Genomic DNA, 25,178 nt, shown 5'->3' with positions numbered 1-25,178 from the left:
CTCTTTAGTAAGCCTTAGAAAAGCTTTTTTTTTTAATGTGAATTCCTACAGGTTCTGAAATACCTTGCTGTTTTTTGAAATATTTGCATTTTGAGTTTCCTAAATTCAAATAGTTACTAGCTGTGGTTTTTTAAATGATCATATGACAGAAAACTGCTTGTAGTTTTTTGCCTTAAAAGTATAGACTTCTGAGCGCTTTTTTTTGCAAGTGATATGTTTGTTTACTGTACTGCCTTACAAAATAGGTGGTGCTTATAGTATTGCTTGGTTTGAATGGAGTTTAAAAAGTTGGGAAGGTTTATAAAGAGATTAGAGGATTAACACTAAACACAATGATCAAATTGCCGTTGTTCTGGTATCGTGAGAAGTTGCTTCACTTAAAACAGCTAGGTATAGTCTCTGGTATTTAGAAAATTAATGCAATAAGAAGCAAAAATTACAGATGTGGCGCTTAACTGGCAAAAGTGAATCATGACATAAACCTATGTTAAATACATGTACTAATATGTATCACTAATGAAAATTTGGTTTGCTATTTTTAGTACCTGTCCAAAGGTGGAGACATATTTCTGTGAGCTCTTACCTCTTCCAAGGAGTTCAAAAGTTCCTGCAGGAAAAAATGTTTCTCTGTGGAGCCTGGCAGCTCAAATCATGACTTCAAGGGTGACAGGAATAATAGAAGTTGAGGAAACTAACTATTAAAATTGGGAGATTAACAGTGGTTTGCCTGGAATAGGTTAGGGCAATGGTAAAAGCGTAAAAAAGGTTTAGAATGCAGCCCAGATGGCCCATGCTGAACTTGCTTTCAGATTCACCTGTCTTCTCCTTCTGCTTAGTTCTTAATCTCTGCTTGCAAAAGTCTTACCTGTTGATCTCTATTAGGCAAGAAAGCAGCTCTTTTCTGTCCTAGACTTTTACTTTTTTTTTTTTCTGTTCTTAGCTTTTTATGGTATACTTCTCTGAAAAGAGAGAATGTCCCCAACCCCACCCCAGTGCAACACATGACTAAGGAGACTTCAGACAACTCATAGATGTTTACCTGGACTCGTCCCAGACTCTTAATTCCATTGGTCTGTTAGACCTTTGCATGTCCAGAAGGATAATTTGCTAACTGATTTTTGTTTTGGTAGTAACAAAACAGTGAGGCTTCGATCTTGGTTAAGCATTACTGTTAAACTTATACAGGGTTTATGAAACTACAGGAACTGATGTTCAGAAAAGGGGTTAGTGGGTACGAGAGCAAACTTTTCAGTGCTTGGGAGAAGGATGTTGAGCATCTGTATTTTCTTGGTGTTGAAATTTGATCCTGTGGTACGTCACCAGTACTAGAAGCACTAAGGAGGCCAGTATAAAAACACACCCAGGTTGAACCTGGAAGTAAACCAGCTATTCCTTCCCTCTTAACACTAAACTGCATCAAAACTGCTGATTTTTTTTTTTTTTAAGCTCTGATGTCATGCTGTGAGAATATGGTTGTACTGCTGTTGGACTTAAAAGGAATATTTGTGTGGTACTTCATATCAAATCTACAGGGACTTTGCTAGTCAAAGTCAGTATCAGACTGGGAATTGCTCCACTGTGCTCAATTATATTAAGTAGAGATGCCAGCATTGGACAGATATTTTAGACATCCTTGCTCTTTGCTGTTGTAGCTTTTGATTTTAATTTGGTAAATCCTGTACCCAATTTATCTGCTTCTTGCATTGTATGTATATAGATTTTGGGTCTTGATGGGGTTTCTGTCTTACTGAAAATACATGTTTTCTTACGCCAGTTGATGATTAGCCTAAGTATGTTCTTGTAGCAGACTAGAAATCTGCATGGTTGTAGTAAGTTCTAACTGTTGAAGTTAATCCTAAAGTAAAGCTTTAACTGGTTTGTAATTCCATTGAATTGGCTCCACAGTGCAGTGAAAGAATGAACCAAGTTCTGTTAATTGTGATGTAAAATGTTCATCTTGTTGGTAAGACAGTGTCTGATGCTTGGAGGTGATATAAGTTGCAGGAAGATTTGTCAGTACACTGCATTTTTGGAAAGAGCTAACATCATTTGGTTCCCTAAAAAATGCTTGTGGACATGCAGGCTTTTGAAAAGGATAGCTGAAATTAATTCAGCTATTTCGGTGTGTAATTGCTTCAGATGAGGTTTTGCAAGTTACTGAAACCATAGTATCTAGTTCAGTAATTGGTAATGTCAGTCCGAAGGAAGAACAAACCATTAGCATGACCAACTCCCTTCCTCCCCCCCAATCAGTTTTTATTATTTTGTAAGCTGTTAAATACATCAAGGGCTTCCTCAGAAGTAGGAATTGGAGACCTCTAATGCTCTGCTCTGTGGTTCTTCAAAATAAAATCAACAGTTCCTAACTCAACAACGCTGCAGCATGATACAATACTCCTTAAAGCTGGCATTTTATATGAATGCTTCTAGTAGAACTAGAAAGTTTGGGTGCCCTTGAATAAAATTTTATCTAGGTGACTTTCCTGAATGGGAGAAAACTTCATTCCCTAGTATGTTTTGCCTGTAACGTGCACTGTTCTCACATGTTCACTGCTGGTCTAGATAAATCATTCAGTATGGAAGAGTGGAAGTAAATGACTGTCTTGCACCAAGGTGTTTTTGGAGTTGGGTTGTTAATAAACTTGAACTGTCACACACAGGGAGGCTTAAGGGACTTGTTGCTCCTAATTGAGTTCTGCCTAACTGTTGGATAAGTGGTTTAAAGATGTGTAATATGTTAATGTCTTCACTGACAGTATATAATGTCTTAAATAATCTAATACTAATACTTTTTTTTAATCAAACTTGCTTTTAGCAAAGAATGGCACAGGAGGTCTTGACTCACTTAAAAGAACATCCTGATGCGTGGACAAGAGTTGATACTATTTTGGAGTTCTCTCAGAACATGAATACCAAAGTAAGCAAATTAACTTTTATTTATTTGGTTTTCCTCTTTCTTCCATTCATAAACTTTGAGGAAGGTATCTCATTTTTAGCCACAGACTTCCTTGATTCAAACCACATTTTTTTATTGTCTTGTTCCCAAAGTTGGCTTTAGACAAGAACTGTAACCGGACAAAAGATTTAAACCTCCTTTTAAATTGACAAGAGTTTTTCTTCTTTTTTTTTTTTAATTAAAAAAAAAAAGGAAGAGCTAAATTGGAAATACAGGGTTTTTTTTCAAGGCACACACAAGCATAATGCCAATTCCAAAGACTGGTGTGTGTCTCTATACATCTGAGTAATGACAAGTCTCCTAGAGCCACATTTTGTCCTTGGGTAAGTGCTTGGCTGTTTTTGATCATAATGAGAGCCATGTGCATGTAACTGAGGAGAGAATTTGTCCCTAAGTGTATTAAAGACAAAATAGAAACCTTATTAGTCCAAGATTTTGAGCAATCGGTGAAAGTACACACCCCGAACTCTTTGTAGTATGAGATTAGTCTTTACTAATATGCGGAACACATTTGCTTTGTACTGCTGTTTTAAATCCATCCATCATGGTAGAGACTAAAAGGAGCAGCATTCAGTTTTTTCCTACAATTTTAAATGCTTTACCTAAGACTTCTGAAGTTTGAACCGAAAAGTTGGTCGAAATGTGTTTTCACTGTCTTGAAGTTGATGATTATTATCTCAAATAACTGACATGCATGTTTTTCTGCTTGATACACACTGTGTTCGAACAGAAAATGATTGTGTTTGGATGGTTTCTGAAATCAGGCGGTATTCATGGAACAGTTCTATTTTTTTCATTGCTATCTGAAGTTTAGGGGAAAACAGTATAAAGAACTTCCTCAAAGTGCTAACCTTTAAGTAACAGTGTTTGCCTGTTTGCTTGCCTGGTAAACTTTGCTTTTTATACTGACAGACATTACTAATGTTTAAGTTGATTTATCAACAGTATTTTTAAAAACTCAAATTTGTCTTGTGAAAAATGAGATGATTAGAGGAACAGAAAGAAAGCAACAGGTAAAGAATTCTTCAATTTACATAAATTGCAAATGATTTGGTGCTAAATTTATGCACTATGACATTTGGCTTTTATGCAATCATATTTTTTCTTTAATTAAAGCTGTTAACACTACCTGATATTAATCATAATGTTCCATTATGTTGATTGCTTGTAATAGGAAGAAAAGGGGTGTCTTCCTGTGCAACTGACACAGCTAGGCTTTGACGGCAGGCCTCCACAAGGTCTACCCTTTTGATTCCCTTTAACTGAATTCTGTTCATCAATTGTTTTTGTTTCTTGGGAGGTGGGAGGGAAAGGGATTCGGTGCATAGAATAAGTAATAAGGGTACCATAGAAATTTCTACCATAGGGATCATGTCATACTTTTTTTCAGTCTTTGCTGTTGCCTCATCTTCATAACTGAGCAGTGAATTGCTATTAGACAATTAGAAATAAGCAAACCAAGAGCAAATGAATTTTGAAAGACTTGTATTTTCTGTGCAGTTTAAATGTGTTTGCATGCACTGTCGCAAGAGTTGATTAAAAAGTACGCTTCTGAGAGTTCAGGTGGCAGAACTTGTGATTGGTGTCAGTGACTTTCTTTTGGCCTTGGTGTATCTCATTATCAGGGAAATAACCAAAAATTAGAACCGTCAAATCAAATGAAACTTAAAAACAAAATAAAAAACCCCAGAAAGCACCTGGTAGAGTGTTCAGGCAGGCTGATGAAGGCTTCAAACGTGGTATGGCAGGAAAGATGCGTAGGTGAAGACTGTATACAGCGATTTTATTACTGCTGCCATTTCGTTTCATGTGCGAGTGTTAGGAAAAACGAGTATTACTAGTATTGAGGAAGAGATGAACAAGACACTAGGAGAGGGCAGAATTGAAGTCACACATGTGCAAAAGAATGAGTAGAAACCTAGACAGCATGAACCTCTTCACGGTTTAAGGTACATGAATCTGAATTAGATATTTGAGCAGATAATGAGGGAGAGGTAAACTGCTAGAGGTGTCTGTCCTTTTCTTTGACTCGGAGGAAATACGAAGTGGGGAAACAAAAAGACTAAAGATGAGGTCTGCCCTTAGTTTATGTCAGGATTTTCATTTAAGTTTTGTTTGGTCATCTAGTGCTTTTGTAAAATGAAACTAGACTTGCCATTCTGATCTTAAAAGCCAAATAAGTTGACTTCTGGAAAAAAGTTTGGGAGCAAGACTAACATTTTTGGTTAGCTGTTATCCGAAAGGGCTACTAATGCACGTGCCTGTAGAATCTAGAAATTTAACGAGGGTTTAGATTGCTTCGGGCAAGTTAGCGCTGTCCGATACCAGTGTTCATACTTTCAACATGGTTAGAAGCTTTTGTAAGTATGTTTTGTATTGTGAGCCTGGATCGGGTGCAGATGGTGTTTATAGCAGTGGCTGAAACCACTTCCTGTGAAGCATTTTGCTTAAGAACGTTTTCATACTTTTTCCTATATGAACATTCCCTTGATTTCATTTAGCTTTTATGTTGAGTAACGAAGTACATTTACAGATTAAAATCTAGCTGATAAACTTTGGCTGCTGACTGTGAAGAAAAAAAAATGCCTTGCCAACTTTCTGTTAATGCATAATTTTTCTTGGTACCCAAGATTTTGGAAGGTGACAGAATATTTTGCAAATGCAGGATGTACACGTAATGCTCGTGGGAGCTTGGGTCAGATAGAGAAGCAAAGGGATGCAGGTTATGCTAAGATGAGAACAGCAAAAATGGTATTTTAATACAATGTAGTTTGGGACAGTCTACATTGTGTTTTTTAATTAAATTGAAGTTTATATGATCCCTTTGGTTGAAATACTAATGATCCTACTTTGTATAACAACTAACCATTTTAAAGAGGAACTCTTATTCTCAGCCAAACTTTGACCTGTGAAAACTTGAGTTTACCTTTCAGGCATTGATGTGATATTTTTTTCTTCCTAATCCACTGCAGATAAAGTAAACACAAAACTCCTCGTCCCCTTTTCTCTCCTGTCTATTCATGCTAATGGGGTTTTACATATTTGACTTCTTCGATCATATCATCACAAACTTCTTTCCCTGTTACTGTGAGTTGGCAGTAGGGACAAATGGGTGGAGGGACTGGCCTTGCCAATTACTTTGCAAACGTAACGGGTTTGGGTAAGAACATAGGAATGAATTCCTGAAAGGTAAAAGGATTTTCAAGAGCTTATTCACATTTATATTATTCTTTGACTGAGCACAAAAGTTCATCTTTAAATAGTAGAAATAGCTGCCATATTGGGGTGGGCATTGAAATTAAATAAACCTGTGGGTTGTCTTGCTGTTCCTAAAGTAACACACCAGTGAAGTTTGGGAAGTACTTTCTTTAGAAAGTGCCAGTGTCAGGACATGTGATGCTAAGACAAAATTTTTTTTTTTCCAGCTCTTAGAGGAACGATAGGAAGCTTGAGACCATCCAAGCTGCTAAATATTTTAGGAGCCTGGTTGTGTTAATACTTGAACATATGAGCAGTCATTTATGATGCAAATTCATATCTGGCTGCTACTTTCTCTTCTCCAGATAGCCAAAATTGTCTGCCAGAGGGCTTTTCATTTTTTTTTTTTTTTTTTCCCCCCCCTCCTGGTGTGAGCATGATCAAACAGCAGGACTTAGTATAGTGAAGAATAAAACAAGAAAAAAAAATGCATGAAACCTCAGTAAATGGGTGAATAGACATATATTTAATAAAATTGTTAGTTTAATAATCTTGAAGTCTTAGATGTTAAGTGTGAATGTCTGATTGAATGAGAGTCCTGAAAGTTAATTAGTCCTACAGTAATGTACTCACATTTTGTTCTTCTCCAATTTCAGTATTATGGACTGCAAATCTTGGAAAACGTGATAAAAACAAGATGGAAGATTCTTCCAAGGAACCAGTGTGAAGGTAGGGGGGGATTTTTATCTTTTCCTCTTAACTTTGTGTATTAACTGAGATTTAGACTGCCAGTCCCCATGTAAGTAATTTTCAGCTTCAAATACAATTAGGCTAGTAACTTTTCATCATGTAGTAAGACCATCCGTGCTTTTCTGGATGATGAAAACATGTCTTTCCCGTTTGTGATAATGGTCTCAGTGGGATGGTGAGCACCTGAAATTCTGTAAATGTCACGGCAAGGTAAAAGGTGTGACTGATGGTTTTGAAACATCATCACTTAGGTGTTGTGCTAACTTACAGGCTAAACTTATCTGAAGAGGTCTAACTCTAGGCGGATTCTGAAGTTAGCTCCTGGTTTTGAGGTCTCTGCTTGGCACAGGAGGCTCTCTTCAGCTTGTCTGGGCTGCGTGTGCAGCCCCACCAGTACGCTGTCAGTTTTCTGGTAGACTTTGTGGTCCATCTGGTAGCATGTGTAGACTTATGTGACTCTCTTGAAATTGTAATCAGTCATAATTATTTAAAAATAGAAACACTTAGTAAATGCAGTCTTACCTATTAATGGTCATTCGTTCTTTCCGGCAGTGAGATACTATAAAGTCTGCTTTTAATTCATGTAAGTGTATATGAAGCTAGATTGCTGTGACTGGAAGTGCAGTGTAGGGCAAACCCCAGTCTTCTGTCATTGCAAGGAATCTGGGAGTCTTAAAATAAATGCTGTGTTTTGTTTCTGGTTTTTTCCCTCCCTCCCTTACAGCTTGCAATGTGTGTTGAATTTTAGACACTAGCTATAGAAAATGGAGGTACCTCTGTGGTGTGGGATTAGTGCTTGTTCACGTAGCTTTCTGTCAAGTTATGATAACTTTGACTTCAAAACATTAAGTACAGCTACTTCAAATTCTTGACATTGAATCTTGTCACCGTTCTATACTTGGCTTTTTACTAAAAGCTGGGTTTGGAACTCAGGAAAGTTATTCCAAATTTCTGTGTTCTGCTGTGAGCTTCTATTAACAATGCTAAGATGTGCTTTAAATTTTTACTGCCAGTGCTTAGGTTCTGAAACTATGTTGGCTAAAATGTAATTGTAAATGTTGATGAAAACAGATGTTTAGAGGGAGACCTCCACATTTTTGTGATTATTCTTTTCACCTTTCTCCCTACTCCTTCCAACTATAGGTTAACAGATAACATGTAGCTCTTCTTGGAAGTGGAAGTAAGGTTTCACATTGATTCTCCTGTTGGAAACAGACTTGCAGGCTTCTAGGGAACAGCTTCAACTAAGGCTCAAACACGACTATGTCCTTTGGAGAAATTAAGGGAGCACGCTGAAGTTAAGTCTTCTGTGTGCTTTTAATAATTAGAGTATCTCAACTTACTCATATTGTGTTACATTCCTGACTATGAGCACTTAGTTTCAGCATTTGGAAGTTGTTCTCCTGAAGTTTTTGGCTGTGGGAGCAGAGCAGGAAGAAAGGAAGGAGTGAGTAGTTTGAAGCAGTTACTCAGCTTACTACTGCCTGCTGGTGAAGTGAGGTGTAGTAAAATAGGAGATGTCACAGAGGTAGACTTACTTGATAGTTTAGAACTGAACAAGTGCCAAACATAGAATATAATTCAGTAATTGCAAGCCTTAAAAAGACATGCTCTTAATGCGTAGAATAGATGAGAAATAGCGGTGGTAGGATGAGGATGCTGGCTGTGCTTTGGGTCATGTTATCTCATCAGTTCTTGAGATGCCAAGATAATAGTGGATGCAGGGCTTAAACAAACTGTGGAACTGCTATATTTGAGTTAGTATTTTAGATTTTTGTTACTTCATTGTTTGCAGGCATGGTAGTGCTGTTTGACTGGTTCCTGTGATCTGAGAAGATGGAGTAACTTTAGCTTGATGCAAATGCATAATAAAGTTACTGTCTGTAGTTGTGCAATCAACTTTAAGTATTCTATTCTTATTTTTCCTGACTTTTGTACTTCTGAAGACTCCAGAGGAAAAATCCTTCATCCTAACAAATGTGTGTCTTCGGCTTTTAAAATACTTTCCCTTTTGCAGAGCCAAACTAAAATTGTGAAAGTGACTTTTATCCTCATATTTTAGGGGAATTGAGTTAGCTGGCTTTTACTTGTCTGGTTTCTCCTGTACATCAATAGAAGAGGAACCAAATATATTTAGTGTACTGTGGCATTTGATCCATCTTGGCCTCAGTGGTGTAGGAGGGAGAATCAATGTTTCATCTCTAATCCAGTTTCATCTGGTCTGTGGTAGTGATTTTTCAAATTTTGTGGCTGATGATACTGGCTGGTACAAAAGAACTGCCCCAGAGGCCATTCAGGTGGTTTGGTCACCTGGGAGGTAAAAGACTGGTTAAATTGAAATTACCTTGATTCTGACTCCACTCATTCCTTTAGTTGACAGGATTTTCCTGTTTGAAGTGTAACTAGTAAAATATGGGTGCAGGAAACTGAAACTCAATATAACAAAGTAACGCTTAGTAACAAAGCAACTCATGCATGTTATAAATCAGTTACTTTTACCTTGTATCTTACTTTATGAAACTTAACATGTCTAATTTGATTTGTGTAGTAAATACAGCTGACAAATCTTACTTTTGGTTAAGATGCAACTGAATCCATTTGTGAGAGAATACTGTTTTCCCTTTGTAGCAGTAGCAGTGCTCAAGAGTTGAAGTTAAGAGCAGACCTGAATTGGGCTGTCAGTGAATGTAAAAGTTTTTGAAACAACCTGCCTGAAAATTCTTGGAGAAATAAAGCGATGCCATTAATTACAGAGCCTGAACTGTAACCTTTTTTTGAGATTTCCCCAACCCCGCCCCCGCTGTACCTCAAGTTGTACATTGAATGACTTGTTGGGCCTTGAGGTTAGCCAGGGTTTTGTTATCGCTTCTGTCTGAATGCTGGGAGGTTTTAGCTTCCAGCCTGGAATTCCAAATGCAAGTGGGAAAATGTGTTTTCTTCAGATGTGTTCTTTGGACTTGAAGCTCCATTCTTAAGTTTGCTTTTTATTTTAAGATAGCTTTTAGTCTTGAGCTCTTCCGGCCCTGGTACCTTGTAAAAAGTTCTTGTGTTCCTCAGGTGTCATTGATTTTGAAGGCTGAGGATTGTAAGCACTTCTGGAATGCTCATCTGTATCTTCCCATAATTCTAAAACAGGAATTGGGAAAAACAATTTACATTTCTAAAATACTTATGTGATTACTCTGCTTTTTCTTGTTCTTGAATTTTTGTTTGCTTTTGGAGTTAGCAGTTTGAACCACTTGCTGACCTGGTTATCTAGACAAAAGTGGAATTTATGGAACGCAGCACTGGTAAAATTCAGTTAAATGAGATGCCTGGCCTGCGTGTTCAGCCTTCAGACACATTTAGCAGTAGACCATAGTAATGGGTTAGACTTGCTCTTCATAATGTATTTAGTCTTTAGGAGAATGCTTTGGATTGCTCTTACATGTATACAAATGATGTAATGTGGTTTTCATTCAAACCTTACTGGGGCTGCTTTAGTGAAAGGCAGGCGGCATATTCCAGAACATCCCATACAGTGGTGAACTTGGCTTAGTTCCGGAGTATTGTACTGTCATTCTCAAGTAAAAAATTCCCAGTTTATTGAGGTGATACTAAATTGCTTTAAAGTCTGATACTCTGTAGAGTTGATTGTTTAATAATGCTTATAAAGGATGTCATTTGATTAAACTGCTTTGGTCTCAATAGGATTTTCTCTTACAGTGTGAAAACCTGCCTAGAAATAAAGGCTTCTTGGTCTTCCGATTCAGTGATACATTTCATTAATCCTGCGATGTGAAATGAAATTATGTTCCCGTGAACAGAATGAGCTTGTCTGGAGTGTTTTGAGTTGGAATGGCTAAGCACTTCTTCATTATGAGACCTGAATTGCTTGTACGACTTTTCTCATTTTGAAAGGGGAAAAAAAAAAAAAAGTGTTCAGAGAGAGAAGCAGTTTAGTGGCTCACAGGAAGGTCCTAGAGTGAAGTATAAAGCTTCTGATGTAGTGGAAGCTGCTGTAGAAGAGATTTTTTTTTTTTTTTTTTTTTTTTCTTCCTGTGGAGTGATTAGATATTTTAATGGAAATTTCTGGCCTGTTTCACAAAGAGATGTGTTTTGATTCTCTGTGTAATGAAGGGGGAATGAGCTACATGCACTTCTCTGTGTGTATGTTTAAGACAAGCTCTATGCCCTTTTTAAGAATTTTTGTGAATTACGGTTTTTTTCCTGCTGAAAATTAAATAAATAATAGATGGATCGAGTTTACCACTGATGGAGAAAGATGATTTGTGGGACGATGTGGGAAAGCATTGTTTCTTAAGACTAAAAATAAGGTGGTATTTTGACCACATTTTGGGACTACTTAGACAGTTTAGTATAAGTGTGTATGCATACAAACATCCTTGGAGGGGACAACTCAGCTTTAGGATTTGAAATGCTAATTTTGGTTGCAAAATAATGTTCCTTTGAGTTACATCGTCCACCTGCTTCACTTACACCTCTTATTCTTTAATATAAGCGGAGAATTTGTTAATTTTAGTAAACTAGCGTAAACTTGCATCTGCAGTAGCAGTTATGATAATTTTCAATGCTTGTTAAATGTTTGTGCTCTGTAACTGCATGAAAGGATGTGCTTGTATGTCTTAAATACCAGAAGTGGTTTTGTCTACAGGTGTGTACTCGCTGGCTGTGTGCATTCATGGTAATTATGTGCTGTATTCGACCACGATAGAAACTCCTCTGAGCTCAGGTTACACAGCTGAAATGAGGTGTAATTGCTTCTAAAAGCACACCCAAAGATGAAACTGTAGGATATTTCACACTTTTCAAGTTTAGACTGCGGAATTTACTAATGTTGGATAATGTGGTGTTCCTCACTGGCCCAATCTAGCTTTAACTATTGCATAGCTTGGGTCACCTGTGAAAACACTTTCCCTTCAGAAAGTGTTTCAATTTTACTGTATGTTTGCCTCTCTGTAGAGGAGCAACTTTCACATAAGAACTACAATACCTGATGTTCATCCAGGAACTTTCTAAAAGGCCTTGAATTAATGTCCTTGCTCTATCCTCCTTTTTTTTTTTTTGTACTTTGTACAAAAGTACTTTTCGTACTTTGTTTACCAGAAAACGCTAACAGTGGCGGTGGTCCAGGCCTTCTGACAGTGACGGTGTCCAGCCTTTCTGATAATGAGAACATAGTGTGAGGTTGGAGCTAGGTTGCTCTACTGCTTAACTGCTGTGGATAAAGCTGTTCCTCACCTGTGCGCTTTTTGATGTCTTTGAGCCGGTACTGGTGCTGCCCCTCAGTGAACTGGTTCAGGGAGCTAAGCTGGCAGAAGATAGTTTGAAAACAGTTTTAAAACTATTGAACTTTTTTGGTAACTCTTTTTCTACTAGTTCAGCCTCTGAACAAGTTCTTGAGCAGGTGCTAGGACTGCCAGTGCTGTGTCAATGAAAGCTTTGCAATGGAAAGCAGAATCTGCTCCCTTTGGTTGCAGGTTGTCGTGAGATCAGCGTAGATGGTCCTTGAAGAATGTTATGTGTGTCCTGAGTATTGTGGTGTTTTGTTTTTTTTCCCTTCTGTTTTATTGGAAGGTCTGTTTTCCAGGAATGTCTTGTCTCTTCCCGTTTGGCTCAATGAAGGGTCTGAACTTGGCAGTTGTGTTCTTGCCATCTTCAAGACTCGTTCAGCTGCTTCTGTGATTGAAGGAGACCTTCTAGGCACTGGTTGTGTGGCTTGTGCATGTCCCATGCCTGCCTCGTCAAACTAACACTTCCTTTTAAGTTCTCAAAACACATTGATTTTAGCAAATCCAGTGGACTGCTACCCTTGAACAGTTTCTTGGACATGTTCTGCTGAAAAATGGTAACTAGCCTATGTGTTGATTTTGGTCAGAGTATAAAGTTGAAATATCTTTGTTCTACTGAGAATTATCTTTCCTGCAGAATGCTAAAAAAATGACCTATTAAATATGGAGCAGAAACCACAATAGTTCAGTTAAAAAAAAAAAAAAAAGTAGAAAATGCTATTTAAGCCAAAAAAAAAAAAAGGCATTAGAGAATTGGATAGCTGCTGCTTCTAAGGGATTTAGAGTATGACTTTGTTCGCTGGATGGAAGACGGTAGAAGCCTGCAGCATGACCAGTGGAAACTAGCAAACTTTTTACGTTGTCTTTTGAGCTGTGGTCACCTTGTTTGGTTTTTTTTTTTTTTTTCTTTTTTTCCCCAATGGAGAAGCTTTGGACCTGAGCAACTGTTTTCATCTGCTGATCTCCAGGCCAGATCGATGGTGGCATAGCAGTCAAGTTGTAACTAAACAGTATAATGCTATTGGTGCAGCAAGATGGGAAATGTGCAGCTTTGGAGTGGGAAGTCAAAGAACAACACTCACTTTCTAATTCCTTTTTGAAATGCAACGAGTTGCAACAGCAGGCTTCCCTTAGTGGTTTGGCAGACAGTTACAATAGTTTGGTTTCTGGCACTGCAAACCTATTTCCGTGCTATTTTGGGGGCTTTAATATCTCATTTGTGAATTACTGTAACACTTCAGCAAAGTGTGTGTGTTTTTAGCTTTAAAATACTAGGACATGCCCATGATGTCAAACTAATGCTAGGGCTTGGTAATAACTCCTACCCTGTGACTGACAGTGATATTTATTTTGTTAATGACCATTCTTTTGGAGTAGTGTGGATTGATCCCAGTTGATAGTGATGAATAGTTTCATTTGTAATTGGAACTACCTGTAGAACAGCTTCTGTCTAGTATGTATCTAATGGCTCCAAGTCTAGACCTGGTTTGTCCAGATTTCATGAGAACACAATTACCAAACTGTTTCTTTTAATCCTGTTGCTCAGGCCTGAAATGCAAAAAAAAAAAAAAAAAAAAAGAGGTTAATTCTGGCGAAGTCTTAGAAATGTTTTTAAAATTTAGAATAATGGCTAGGGGAAAAGAAAATGTCTTCAACATAAGGCATTCTTCTTGGTAGTGACAACTTTTTCTGAAATCTTCAATGTATGCGTTTTGTCTGTATGAGTCAGTTGACTGTTCTGTTGAAGAAATGATTGAAACTAGATTTGGGGTTCATGAAGTTCAATAGCAAAACATACTAGTTCTAAGTTCTAAAACTTCACTATGACAAGAAAACGCTCGCCCGCTTTGAAAGCGTTTAATCCCTGATGCGCTCAGATGGATCACTCTGTCAAAGCTGCGTTGAAGTAGAACTATTAGTAGTGTTTGTCTAGTTTATGACTCCAGATCCTCTGTGCATGCCTTTTCTTGAGTCAGATGTTTTTGTACAGAGTGGTTTTAGGTAAGTGTATTGTGACGAAAAGCTACTTGGAAAGTCATTGTTTCTGTGTCTTCAGTAATTGATAGGTTAAGAGTGAGGAGGGGGCTGAGGATTAGGTGGCAAAATGAAACTTTAGGCAGTATAACTTGCTATAGTGGTGTGGTTTTTTTGTTGTTGTGGTGGAGCTGAAAACTCTAAAGTCGTTTAAAAACACTTGCAGAAGAAACACGACAAAACAAGTGATGTAAATATAGTCTGTGCCCTCAGTTGACAAATTGTTAATTTAAGCAAAAGCAATAAACCAGAATTTATTAGAGAGTTTTGTAATTCGTAGCATCTATGTGTGCCGTAAAAGCACAGTAGTCCAAATCCAAGTGCATCGTACTATATTGGTGAATAAAGTTTTAAGTTTTGTTCTTATAAGATTGTGCAGGGAAAACTTTGCTAAGCTCTGGCATGGTGTTTTCACTTTTAAATGCTGTGCATAGGAATTCCTGTGTTTCAAATGGATCACCTAAGTAAACTGGAGCATCTCTGAGCTTTTACATATAGCAAAGGTGATGTATCAAAGCTTTCCATGCAATTTTGGCTAACTTGGCGTTAAAACTGGAGTCGTGCTTAGAAAGCTCTCTTTGTTTTTGGTGTTCACTTTTTACTAATTAAGCATTAGTCAAAGAAGATGGAGGGAGGATTCTCTTGTTTATATTTTATCTTGCTATTGTAAACATTTGGCTGAGGCAGTAAGAATGTATCTGCCAGCTTTGGAGTTGTTGGGTATGATCTGACAGTGCATAACGGGTACAAATACATTTCACTGAGGGAGGTCTACAGCAGTGTTTTTGAGTACCTATCACGATATATGTCAGGGTCTGGACAGTGCTGGATGCCATGTTTCCATCTTCAGCCTAATACAGCGTTGTGCAGTGCTACCAGCGCAGGGTTTCTCACAATCGCTTGTAGCCTTTAGGAAGCTGATAGATTGATCTGGTGCAAATTACTACAAGTACACTCTAATCTTTAGTCTGTTTTCCTTTTGCTTTATTGAAATAGCTTAAGTGTAAAGCCATTTTGTACATCTGCAATATCCTCTTGCAGAGTTGATACAAAGGTGGATTTTTTTTCCCATATAGCACACAAGGTGGATGCTCACTGACACATGCATATATGTCCCTTAGATGTGTTTCTTTTTACAAACATGTGAAGAACCTGAAATCAAAAATATTTATTACTACATTTGTGATATATGGCATAGTTGAAAATAAATTCCTAACTCTTCTGCAGGTATTAAAAAATATGTTGTCGGCCTAATTATCAAGACCTCATCTGATCCAACGTGTGTAGAAGTAAGTGAATTCTTTTCAGGGGAGGAAGAGGGAAGGGGAATATTATGCATAACTTGACTCTTACTTTCTTTTCTCTAGAAAGAGAAAGTGTATATTGGGAAACTGAATATGATTCTTGTTCAGGTAAGTTAGAGTTCATAAAGTTTTAAATCTTGTTGTAAAGTCTCTGGCTTTGCGTATCTATCTAACATATGGATGCTTCACTTTTCAGATACTGAAACAGGAATGGCCAAAGCACTGGCCAACTTTTATAAGCGATATTGTGGGAGCAAGCAGGACTAGTGAAAGCCTTTGTCAGAATAATATGGTGATCCTAAAACTGTTGAGTGAAGAAGTGTTTGATTTTTCCAGTGGCCAGATTACTCAAGTAAAAGCCAAGCATTTGAAAGACAGGCAAGTATATGTATTTAAATCTTAATAAATACGGCAGACTTTGTGCTTGCTGCTAAATTGTTGCTCTCACTTTGAGCTTTTGAGTGAACACCTACAGCTTGTCTAATTTGATTTCTGAGAATGAGTGGGTTACCGATTTTTCTTTAAAATAGTACTGTTAAGTGATACCAAGCTTATTTGTACACACAGGTATTTCTACCTTTTTGCAAGTAGCATCTGTTGACTGATAGTTCCTACCCTTTTAACAGAGCATTCAGCACTTCTTGTGTTTGCAAGCCAGAATTTGCAGGCACAGACTTTCAGCTACTTCAAAATATGTGTTATTGCCATGAAAATGGGTAAAAGCCAGGTGGCTTCTGAATGCCTCCATGGACATAGGTCTTCAGGACCTGTTCTGTGAGCGTAGACTTTTTGATTAAAGTAGATAGGATTGTTTGTGGAATGTGGAAATGCCTAATTTTGAATTTTTTTTTACAGCATGTGCAATGAATTCTCTCAGATATTTCAACTGTGTCAGTTTGTGATGGTAAGTCTTATTTCTGTAATGGTATTTTTAAAAATTCCCCCCGTCATGCCTAACAATGTCATAAACACTAATGGTCGTTTACAGGAAAACTCCCAAAATGCTCCCTTAGTTCATGCGACTTTGGAAACTTTGCTACGATTTCTGAACTGGATTCCTCTGGGATATATATTTGAGACCAAGTTAATCAGCACACTAATATACAAGGTACTCATGCAAAAATTGACGACTCTTAAATTTAAAGACAAGTTGCAAAAAAGCTTTGTGTGCAACACTCTTGTAATACTCTTTATTTTTTTTTCTTCTCTCAATAGTTCTTAAATGTTCCCATGTTTCGAAATGTCTCTTTGAAGTGCCTCACAGAGATTGCAGGTGTCAGTGTAAGCCAGTACGAAGAACAGTTTGTAACACTTTTTACATTGACCATGATGCAGTTAAAACAGGTAATGTTTTTAAGAAATCTGTCTCTTGACTGTTTAATTTCAGAGAATCAATTTCTGTAGAACCTAGTTCAGTTTACAAATTTATATTCATTATAGAGCTCTTGATAAGACAAATATTACTCTTCAGTGGTATTTATGACTTGATCAGAAGATGCTAAGTGTGTTTTTCTGACTCTAGATCACAGCTGTATTTCTGCTGCATTGATTTGTTATGATTAATTTAAGAGGCTTTTTGAGCACTTGGGCTGTCTGATGGGGAAGGTGGAGAGATGCACAAAAACATGTACTGTGTGACTCGTAAGACCTAAGCTGACCTAACTTCTGCAAGTTGCTATTTAATTTATGAAACTGATAGAAATGTTTGTCATAGAAAGCCATGCTTTAAAGTTATATAACTTGATGATTCCCCTCTGAGCAGGTCAGGTTCAGGTACATGAGCTTTCCTTGTTGTATTTGCATCTTGAGTGAACAGTTGCAAGGTTTTTTGACAATTTTTTTCCTGTGTTTGCAATGTTGGTCCATCTTAGAGGTTTTTCAGAACAGGCATGCTTCTTTTAATACCCCTGTTCACCCCAGCTTCAAGTGGAGCTGTAGGATTTTTATTCAGTTATAGTTAAGTGTAAAGACAGGTTTTTACACGCACCAGAGTTATTTTGTGTGTTAGGCAGCTGAACATTGCTTCCTCAGTTTTTACAGATGATGCTCTTGATTCTAAATGCCAATATATCTGGCCTAAGTTTTTCCTCAAAACAGCAGTTGAATGCCAAGTTGGGTATTTGGCATGTTCTGCAACCTGCGGGTTTTTAGCATGACTGTTGCATATGAATTTGATGCGAACTGTTTGCATTGCAAATACTTGACTCGCTCTTAACTTTGTAAATTGAAGTTGGAGAACAATCAAAACCATACAAAAACTAGCAGCAGTGAAACTTTGTTCTCTCTGTTCTATAGCTTAATAGTGTTGATTTTAAAGAATGTAGTTCACTACTTGATGACAATGTTGAAAATGTTTTATTTGTATAATGGTAGAATTTAAAAGCCAACACATATCTTAAGAGGTGCCAGAGATCTCTACGAGATTACTAAAAAACATGTTCCAGTATTCTTCAGCGTCTTCCTTGCTAATTTCTAAATATTATGGAGGAGGTCATTCATGTTGTTCTAACATTGTGATGATGTAATGTTTTGAAACTTAAAGTTACTAGAGACAGGTAGCAAACTCATTTTTGGAACATCTTGGCCCAAAGCCAATTGGAAACGTCTGTGATAGAGTAGATACTTCCCTTGTTTACAGCTGCTGTTACAAGGGATGGAAAAAGGTTTAGTTCATCAGAACTTTTGTATCAGTTTGCATTTTTGCCTTACTGTCCATCTTGGGATCAAGCATGAAATGAAGCAGTTGTAAGACTGTTTTGTGAGAAAGCTCTGTAAAGAGGGGATGCCACTGAAAGCAGAGGGCTTTTGTCCCAAAAGAGCAAAATATTTGTTAATATACAGTAGTTCTACTTCTGTGTAAAATGAGAAATTTTTGGTTATGTCTGTATTCTTTTTATTAGATGCTTCCTTTAAATACCAATATCCGACTTGCGTACTCAAATGGAAAAGATGATGAGCAGAATTTCATTCAGAATCTCAGTTTGTTTCTCTGCACGTTCCTCAAGGAACATGGTCAACTTATAGAAAAAAGATTAAATCTGAGGGAAACATTAATGGAGGTAAGTTGCTCAGTTTATTTGGTTTCAAAATGTAGCAAGTGTGTTCCCACACTCAAAGGATGTGATAGTAATACAATTTCTAGATCATTGTACTTGTAGTGGGTAAGAGGAAAAAAAAAAATTCCTGTTTCTTTCACATAATTAGTAAATCACATGAATAATACAAAAAACCTTTGGAATTTTTTGTCTCCTAGTATGCTTTAGTGGCACTCTATTTTCAGGACTCCTATACTAATGCAGTGTCTGAAGACCATAGGTCTCAGTCTCTCCCTCTTCTTACTTGTTCCTCCTTGGAAGTGTTAAATACTGCTTTAAAATAAATTCATGTATTCTTTTTCCATGGGTCTTTACATACCTTATTTTGTGTTTAACTCTTGCATAGAGACAGAGTTGCTATGACTTCCATCAGTCTGCATGAAGCAGCTCAGTTGTGTTTTTATTCAGCATCCAGGACTGGTTTCTAGAGTACAGTGCACGCTGTAGTTCAGTGCTTCCATCCTGGTGTAGCTTCTTGCCTCCTTTGCTATTTCCCAAAATTTAACTGAAAGGCTTTAAATATAATTCTCCAGGATGATACTCTGTTTCTATGTAATAAAGACTGTGTGTGCCAGTGACGCTTAATGGCAGGGCTCTGCCAAATGACGATGCATGCTTTATTGTAGTATTACTAGTCTTGGAGGAGGGCCTACGGGCCTCAGTTATCAGCTATCTTACAGCAGTTGCTGAGAATAAGACTTACAGTTGTCCTTCCTGTCTGCGTGTTCCCTTCTTTTCTTGGAGACTGCTGCATTCTTTTCAATTTCGACACTAAAGTGCAAATTCATGGTCAAAACCACTGGGATCTGTGGAAATTATTGGAAATTCAGCTAAGAATTGAAGGGTTGGAAAGGCTAGGTGACTACTAAACACTCAAGGTACTACCTCATACTGCAGTGGGGCTAGATCACAAAATTAAGGTTTTTCAGTTGTGCTTTTTTTAATCACGACTAAAAATTTTGCTGAGGGTGAGCTGTTCTGTGGTGACTTTTTTGCTAGCTTCCTCCCACTGCTGAGCTCCAAGGGGATGAAACTGGCTCCATAGCCCCTTGAAGCACCACTTCCCCTGCCCCAAATCAAGCCCTGTGCAGATACAGAGGCTGTAGGGTGAGGAGCTGCCCTGAGACAGAGGTAGAAAAACAATACTGCGGTTTAAACCTGGAGACCGGGTTCCATTGGGAGGGAGAAGTGCATCTTGCAGGTGGATTAGCCGTAATCTAACATGTTCATCTGAATTCTAGTCTGTTTTCCAGCTAGTATTCTCGGTACATTTCTTCTGGAGGTAGCCCTCTACAACAAATGCGTATTAATAAGTTGGTTTCAAATATCAAATTGTAGCTCGTTTAGAAGGTGGACTAAGAGGAGTATAACTTTTTTATTTTAAAAACCTATCAACAGTTCCCAAATAATTCCTGAACTTGGAAGTAGTACGCTTTCAAAATAACTGGGGGGGGGGGGCACAGCTCAAGTTTCTACCTATGTTGAGGCTTTGTTAGGAAGACCTGTGTAACCGGCTGAAGCTGTTGCATGCCCTGTGCAATTGTGTGTAAGCTGGAGTGCAGTTTTTAGGTAGTGGCCTCCTCTCTTGTCCGCAAAACTATGTTAAATTCTTCTTTAAAACAGACATTGACAAAAGTCGATTCTGAACAACTTTCAGTCTTGTGTAGGATGATGAAATGTTTAACAAAGTTCGTAGGCTGGCCTAAAATGGTTGCAAATCTCACTTCTGTAAGTTCTAGTGCAATAGAACCTAGTTACGCAGCTACTTTAAAAAGCTCTGTGTCATTCTAACCTGTTTATTCCTGCACTTTGGATGTAGCAGATTTTCTGAACTTGTTCCACGGATCTGTTGGAGCTGTGTAGGCTAGTGAAGGAAGCTACATAAGTTATTGCAAGTGAAATTACCATGAAAAATTGATGTGTATAAAACCAACGTATGGTTGTCTTGAATCCCTCTTTTGATGTTGTAGATACAGATGCCAAATGAGGTCTTTACCATCTAAAATGCTCCGAGTTGCTGTAGTATCTAAGCTATGAAAATGTCTTCAGATTTCATTGTTTCATTCTGTTTGTTCGCTTTTGGCTTTGGTATCTTTCACCAGGGGACTGAAAAATAAGCTAGGCAAAAAATGTTTGGCTGCGCAGTTCTAATTTCTATGGTTGGTATCGGTCTGTCAGAGTTGCATCAGTGGCCTTCCCTCCTCGGTCTGCTGGGGCTGTTCTCTCAGGAAAGACACGGAGAATGTTCTGGTAGAGGGGTTCTGTGGAAAGCAAGCGAGCAGTAGGGCTTTGATGGTTGCCTTTGGTTCTTCAGGGTATAAGGATCCAGAACAAAGTGGCAGTAATAGTCTTGAGATTAGCAGTCATTGAAACTAGCTGTTGAGGGTTTTTGGAGGCTCTAAAACAAAATGCCTTGCAGAAGCTCCAGAGGCTATGAGTTTAATAATTTACAAACAGGCTTATTTGGCTATGGCATTTCTTTAAGATATCTTTAGGCTACTTTAGATTTAAAAACTGATACACACTTTGAAAATAACAGTAACTGACAGGGTGCTTTGTTTTTGAGTTGCTCCACCAGTCAGAAGTCTGACTTGTAAGTAATGTTGTTGCAATCTTAATGCCCCTTGTTCCTACCTTTTATGTTAATTTGGCATTTTATCAGTATTTGGATAACCGAACTTGAAGCAATATCATTTTATCTGTGGAAATAATTAGTAATCAGATGTTTAAACCAAACTTTTCCAGGCTCTTCATTATATGCTATTGGTATCAGAAGTTGAAGAAACTGAAATTTTCAAGATTTGTCTTGAATATTGGAATCATTTAGCTGCTGAGCTCTACAGGGAAAGTCCATTTTCAACATCTGCTTCTCCATTGCTTTCGGGAAGTCAACACTTTGATGTTCCTCCAAGGAGACAGCTTTATTTGCCTGTATTGTCTAAGGTAATCTATGCCTAAGTAAAGGTACTGTAAAGATTTAGATACTGTTCCTGAATTTAGAGATTTTGCTTCATGTGAGGGTCGATATAAGAAAACCTTTCTTGCTTTGAGTAGTTGGTATTTGATTCAACTCTAGTTATTTAATGTGCTGCAATTGCAAAAATACTTTAAGATGACACTAGTAGATGACAGGAGCATTTATGATGTTTCAGATTTTTTAAGATACTTATTATGAATGTAAGACTAACTTTAAAAAAAGTAAATTAAACCATTTCCTTAAATGGATAAAGGCTGGAGTATTAACGGTTGGAGGAAAAAAAAGTGTGTGTATGGAAAAAGTGGTCTTTTAAAAAACCCCTAATATTACATACGCATTTTGAATCTCTAGAAAGTATACTTTGTAGGTTGTTTGGGTTTTTTTTAACTACTTAGCTTGTTCATGAAGAGAGAGAAATCAGCAGACTCTATTCTTAATGGCTTTCTAGTTAACATGTCTCTGTAGAATCTTAATTGGAGCTGATCTCCTGAAGCGCTGGGCATACCCTTTATGTGGGTCCGACTGCCTGACCAGAGCGCTCCGGAAACACCTGTGGAGCTATGTGTGTATTTTCATGTTACGGTTTGATTCAATTTTTAACTTTCCTTTGCAACATACAGGTTCGATTGCTAATGGTTAGCCGTATGGCTAAACCTGAAGAAGTCCTAGTTGTGGAAAATGATCAAGGGGAAGTAGTACGAGAGTTCATGAAGGATACAGATTCCATAAACTTGTATAAAAATATGAGAGAAACATTGGGTAAGTGTACTAGCCGGTATTTTTGTGCTGTGGGTCTGTGCAGCTGCAGCAGCAGCATGTATGTTACAGAATGTTAGCTTATGATCTGAATTATGCGTGAGTAAAATCCATGAGGAGTAGTACGCAGACTTGAAAGGGAGGAGGCAGTGTTGTTCTGAAGTTTTCTAAGCATGTAGCATTGTGTAACGTGGTTGAGTAGTAATACGCTACTTAATTTTTGTCTCTTGCCTTTTCCCATTGAACACCACCTTTGATACTCCTTTACCAAAATGTTTCAGATCCAATGAAACCTTAGTTCTGTCAGAAAGCTGTTAAATTGCAAGGATTTTTCTGAAGTGGAATTAATCATAATTATTTCACTTGTAATTCTACTCTTGTGTAGACCAAGCACTCCTCAGCAAAAATTATTTCTTTCTTCCGTAGGTCTTCTGAATACTTTAAAATTCTAAGTATTCTTAAACAGAACACACAATTCCAGCCTGAACTTAAGCTTCAAAAATCTTTTCCAGAGTTAGTGCTGAGGTCTTATAATGACCTTGCTTGATAGTACAAAAGCTGCCATTAATTACATATCTTGTAGGAAAAAAGACAGCTGTGAGCGAACTGAAGAACACCAGAATCAGTGTTTCTATAGCATTTAGTGTAGCAAGTATGTTTTATTTTAGTGTGTGTATACTAGTATACTGTTGTCTTTAGAAGTCACGAGTTCAACTGTGACCGTTTTGTCAGTGAATTGATAGTCCCTGTGTATTGTAGTGATAACTTAAGTGTTTTTGAGGTGAGAAAAAAAAATTCAGAGTCCTAACTGCAACTTGAGGGGGGCGGGGAGGATTGGAATTGTCACATATTTAGGGCATCAGACCTTCAATACTACATATCTTTCTATCAAATGCAAATACTTTAAGGGAGCACTGAGTGTTTAATAACAGGTTTATGAACTAGGAGGGAGGGGAAGAAAGCTGTGTGATTGTCGGGTTTTTTTTAATTCTCACCTTTGTACTTGTGATGTAGGTACAGCCAGCATTAGAATAATTGTTCTAATATCTTTTAATATGGAACATGAAAAAAAATTGTTTGATGTGTTAAGTGTTTAATTTATTGTATTAAAATTATTACTGTATGTCCTGACCCTTAGTCATATTTCCAGATATAGGATTATTTATACAGAAATGCAGATTCAATTAGTGTTTGATTTCTGGTGTTAGCTATTGCTTATAATGTATTGTCTTTAAGTTTCACTTTGGGGGGAAAAAAAGTGAGAATGTGGTGGAAGCTGTATTCTGTGGCACAGGAAAAAACTGTTTCTGAATCTGGCCTTAAATTGCCTTTGACTTGCTGGGATTTAGAATTTTATGTTAGAGACACTAACCCTGTTACGGGCTGATGCAAGTGTCTGAGTTGTGACACTTGAATCTTCCCACCTAGACTTGTTGAGGAGTACTATCTCTGCTGTAATGGTGGGTTATTGCAGCCAGCAGACTTGATGACACTGAAATACTGGAAGAGCAGCAGAAAATTGACTTCTTACACACCGTATAATGTCCCCATAGGTAGCCAATCCCATATTCCCTATAGACCATCAGTATGTGTGCCTTTGGTTAATAATTTAACTTTGCAACTTCACTGATTTGACTAGTACGCGAGACACTTACTGATTTAGACTTTTCATGTTTTTTCACGTTGCATGTGGTGTTTTGCTGAGATCCCTTGGAACAGTGTCACGGATGAGTGGTTAGGTCGCTTAAAGAATGAACCATCAAAGATAATTGCAAAAAGTGATTTTAACAGAAATTTGTAAAAGTGTGATTTAGCAAAGTTCAATGGCGAGGTTCACTCTACTAATTATTTAATGAGTGGAAAATATACATAAAGAAAAAAGTTGAGGTAGAAGTGAATGAGAATGACTTATACAGAGACTGACAATATAAGGGGGTAACGGAGGCCCTCCCGTTGAGTCACGAGGTTCAGAATGGACCCCCTTGCTTTCTAAACTCCTCCTCAGAGAGGAGTCTAGGTGCGGCTGGATCCAATCCTAGTCCCAGGCTTGGTCAATGGTTTATGTCTAAGGATTATATATGTCTAGCAGCAGTTTAAGGTTTATTCACAGTTAAAGAGAGAGTCAATTAATCATTGATTAATTTGGCATTTCCAAAGTAACAGGATTTATTACAATATTTGAATTGATTCACACACACAGTATGCGTGTAAAGGTACCTGTTAAAAATTCCTCGTGAGCTAAGTGAAATACTCACTTCAAATGATTGTCTGAACGGGTGAAGGTCAAGCCTCGAGGAGTGAGGGGGGCCCCCGGAGTTCAGCCCAGGTCCTGTCGCCAGGCCTCTGAGCTTCGCAAACTGAAGAGTTCGCAACTCTTGAGAAGCGTCCCACTCGGAGGGAGATACTGGGCGCAGCCCACTGCGGTCCGGGAGAGCTCAAAGGGTCTCACTTGGTACTGCTGTTTATAGGGTTGTGAGATGGTTGACTTTAGGCATCAGGAAATTTCCATCCTGGCCACAATCCGGGTTGGTAATTGCTGGAGTTCTGAAATGCCAGCAATGCTGGTACGATCCTCCCGTACCAATCTACCCGAGTTACGATCCACAATGATATGTTCCAAGGCTGTCAGGGGATGACTGATTATTCCTGCTCTCGTTCCCCGCCTTGGCCTTGCAAGAGCTCCTGGTACGGTCGAGGGACACCGAACCACCAAACTAATTGCACAAAGGCCAGGTCTTGATGAGAATTCCTGAGATTGTAAAGTGGTCCAGGAGAAGGGGAGGGGGGAAATGCACTGCCACAAACAAACATACATAG

The 25,178-nt window shown here is 37.9% G+C and overlaps 1 protein-coding gene across 5 annotated transcripts in view; it reads left to right on the top strand.

Moving 5' to 3' along the window:
* XPO1 (exportin 1) overlaps positions 1-25,178 on the top strand; it is a 43,721-nt gene that overhangs the window by 5,737 nt on the left and 12,806 nt on the right. For 4 of the 5 annotated variants that reach the window (XM_082307465.1, XM_082307464.1, XM_082307463.1 and 1 more), the window contains 11 exons: positions 2,816-2,917; positions 6,811-6,883; positions 15,457-15,518; positions 15,597-15,641; positions 15,730-15,911; positions 16,389-16,437; positions 16,522-16,641; positions 16,749-16,877; positions 18,434-18,592; positions 21,374-21,571; positions 22,226-22,364. In XM_082307465.1, coding sequence (XP_082163591.1) covers positions 2,816-2,917; positions 6,811-6,883; positions 15,457-15,518; positions 15,597-15,641; positions 15,730-15,911; positions 16,389-16,437; positions 16,522-16,641; positions 16,749-16,877; positions 18,434-18,592; positions 21,374-21,571; positions 22,226-22,364 — 1,258 coding nt within the window. Of the gene's footprint in view, positions 1-2,815; positions 2,918-4,130; positions 4,195-6,810; positions 6,884-15,456; positions 15,519-15,596; positions 15,642-15,729; positions 15,912-16,388; positions 16,438-16,521; positions 16,642-16,748; positions 16,878-18,433; positions 18,593-21,373; positions 21,572-22,225; positions 22,365-25,178 lie in introns of those variants that run through there. The other variant, XM_082307467.1, reaches the window with a different exon arrangement.

The sequence above is a fragment of the Platalea leucorodia genome (assembly GCF_965183815.1).
Source record: "Platalea leucorodia genome assembly, chromosome: 3".
NCBI lineage: Eukaryota > Metazoa > Chordata > Aves > Pelecaniformes > Threskiornithidae > Platalea > Platalea leucorodia.
Note: the sequence above shows the minus strand (reverse complement) of the source record. Positions and strands in the feature narration are given on the sequence as shown.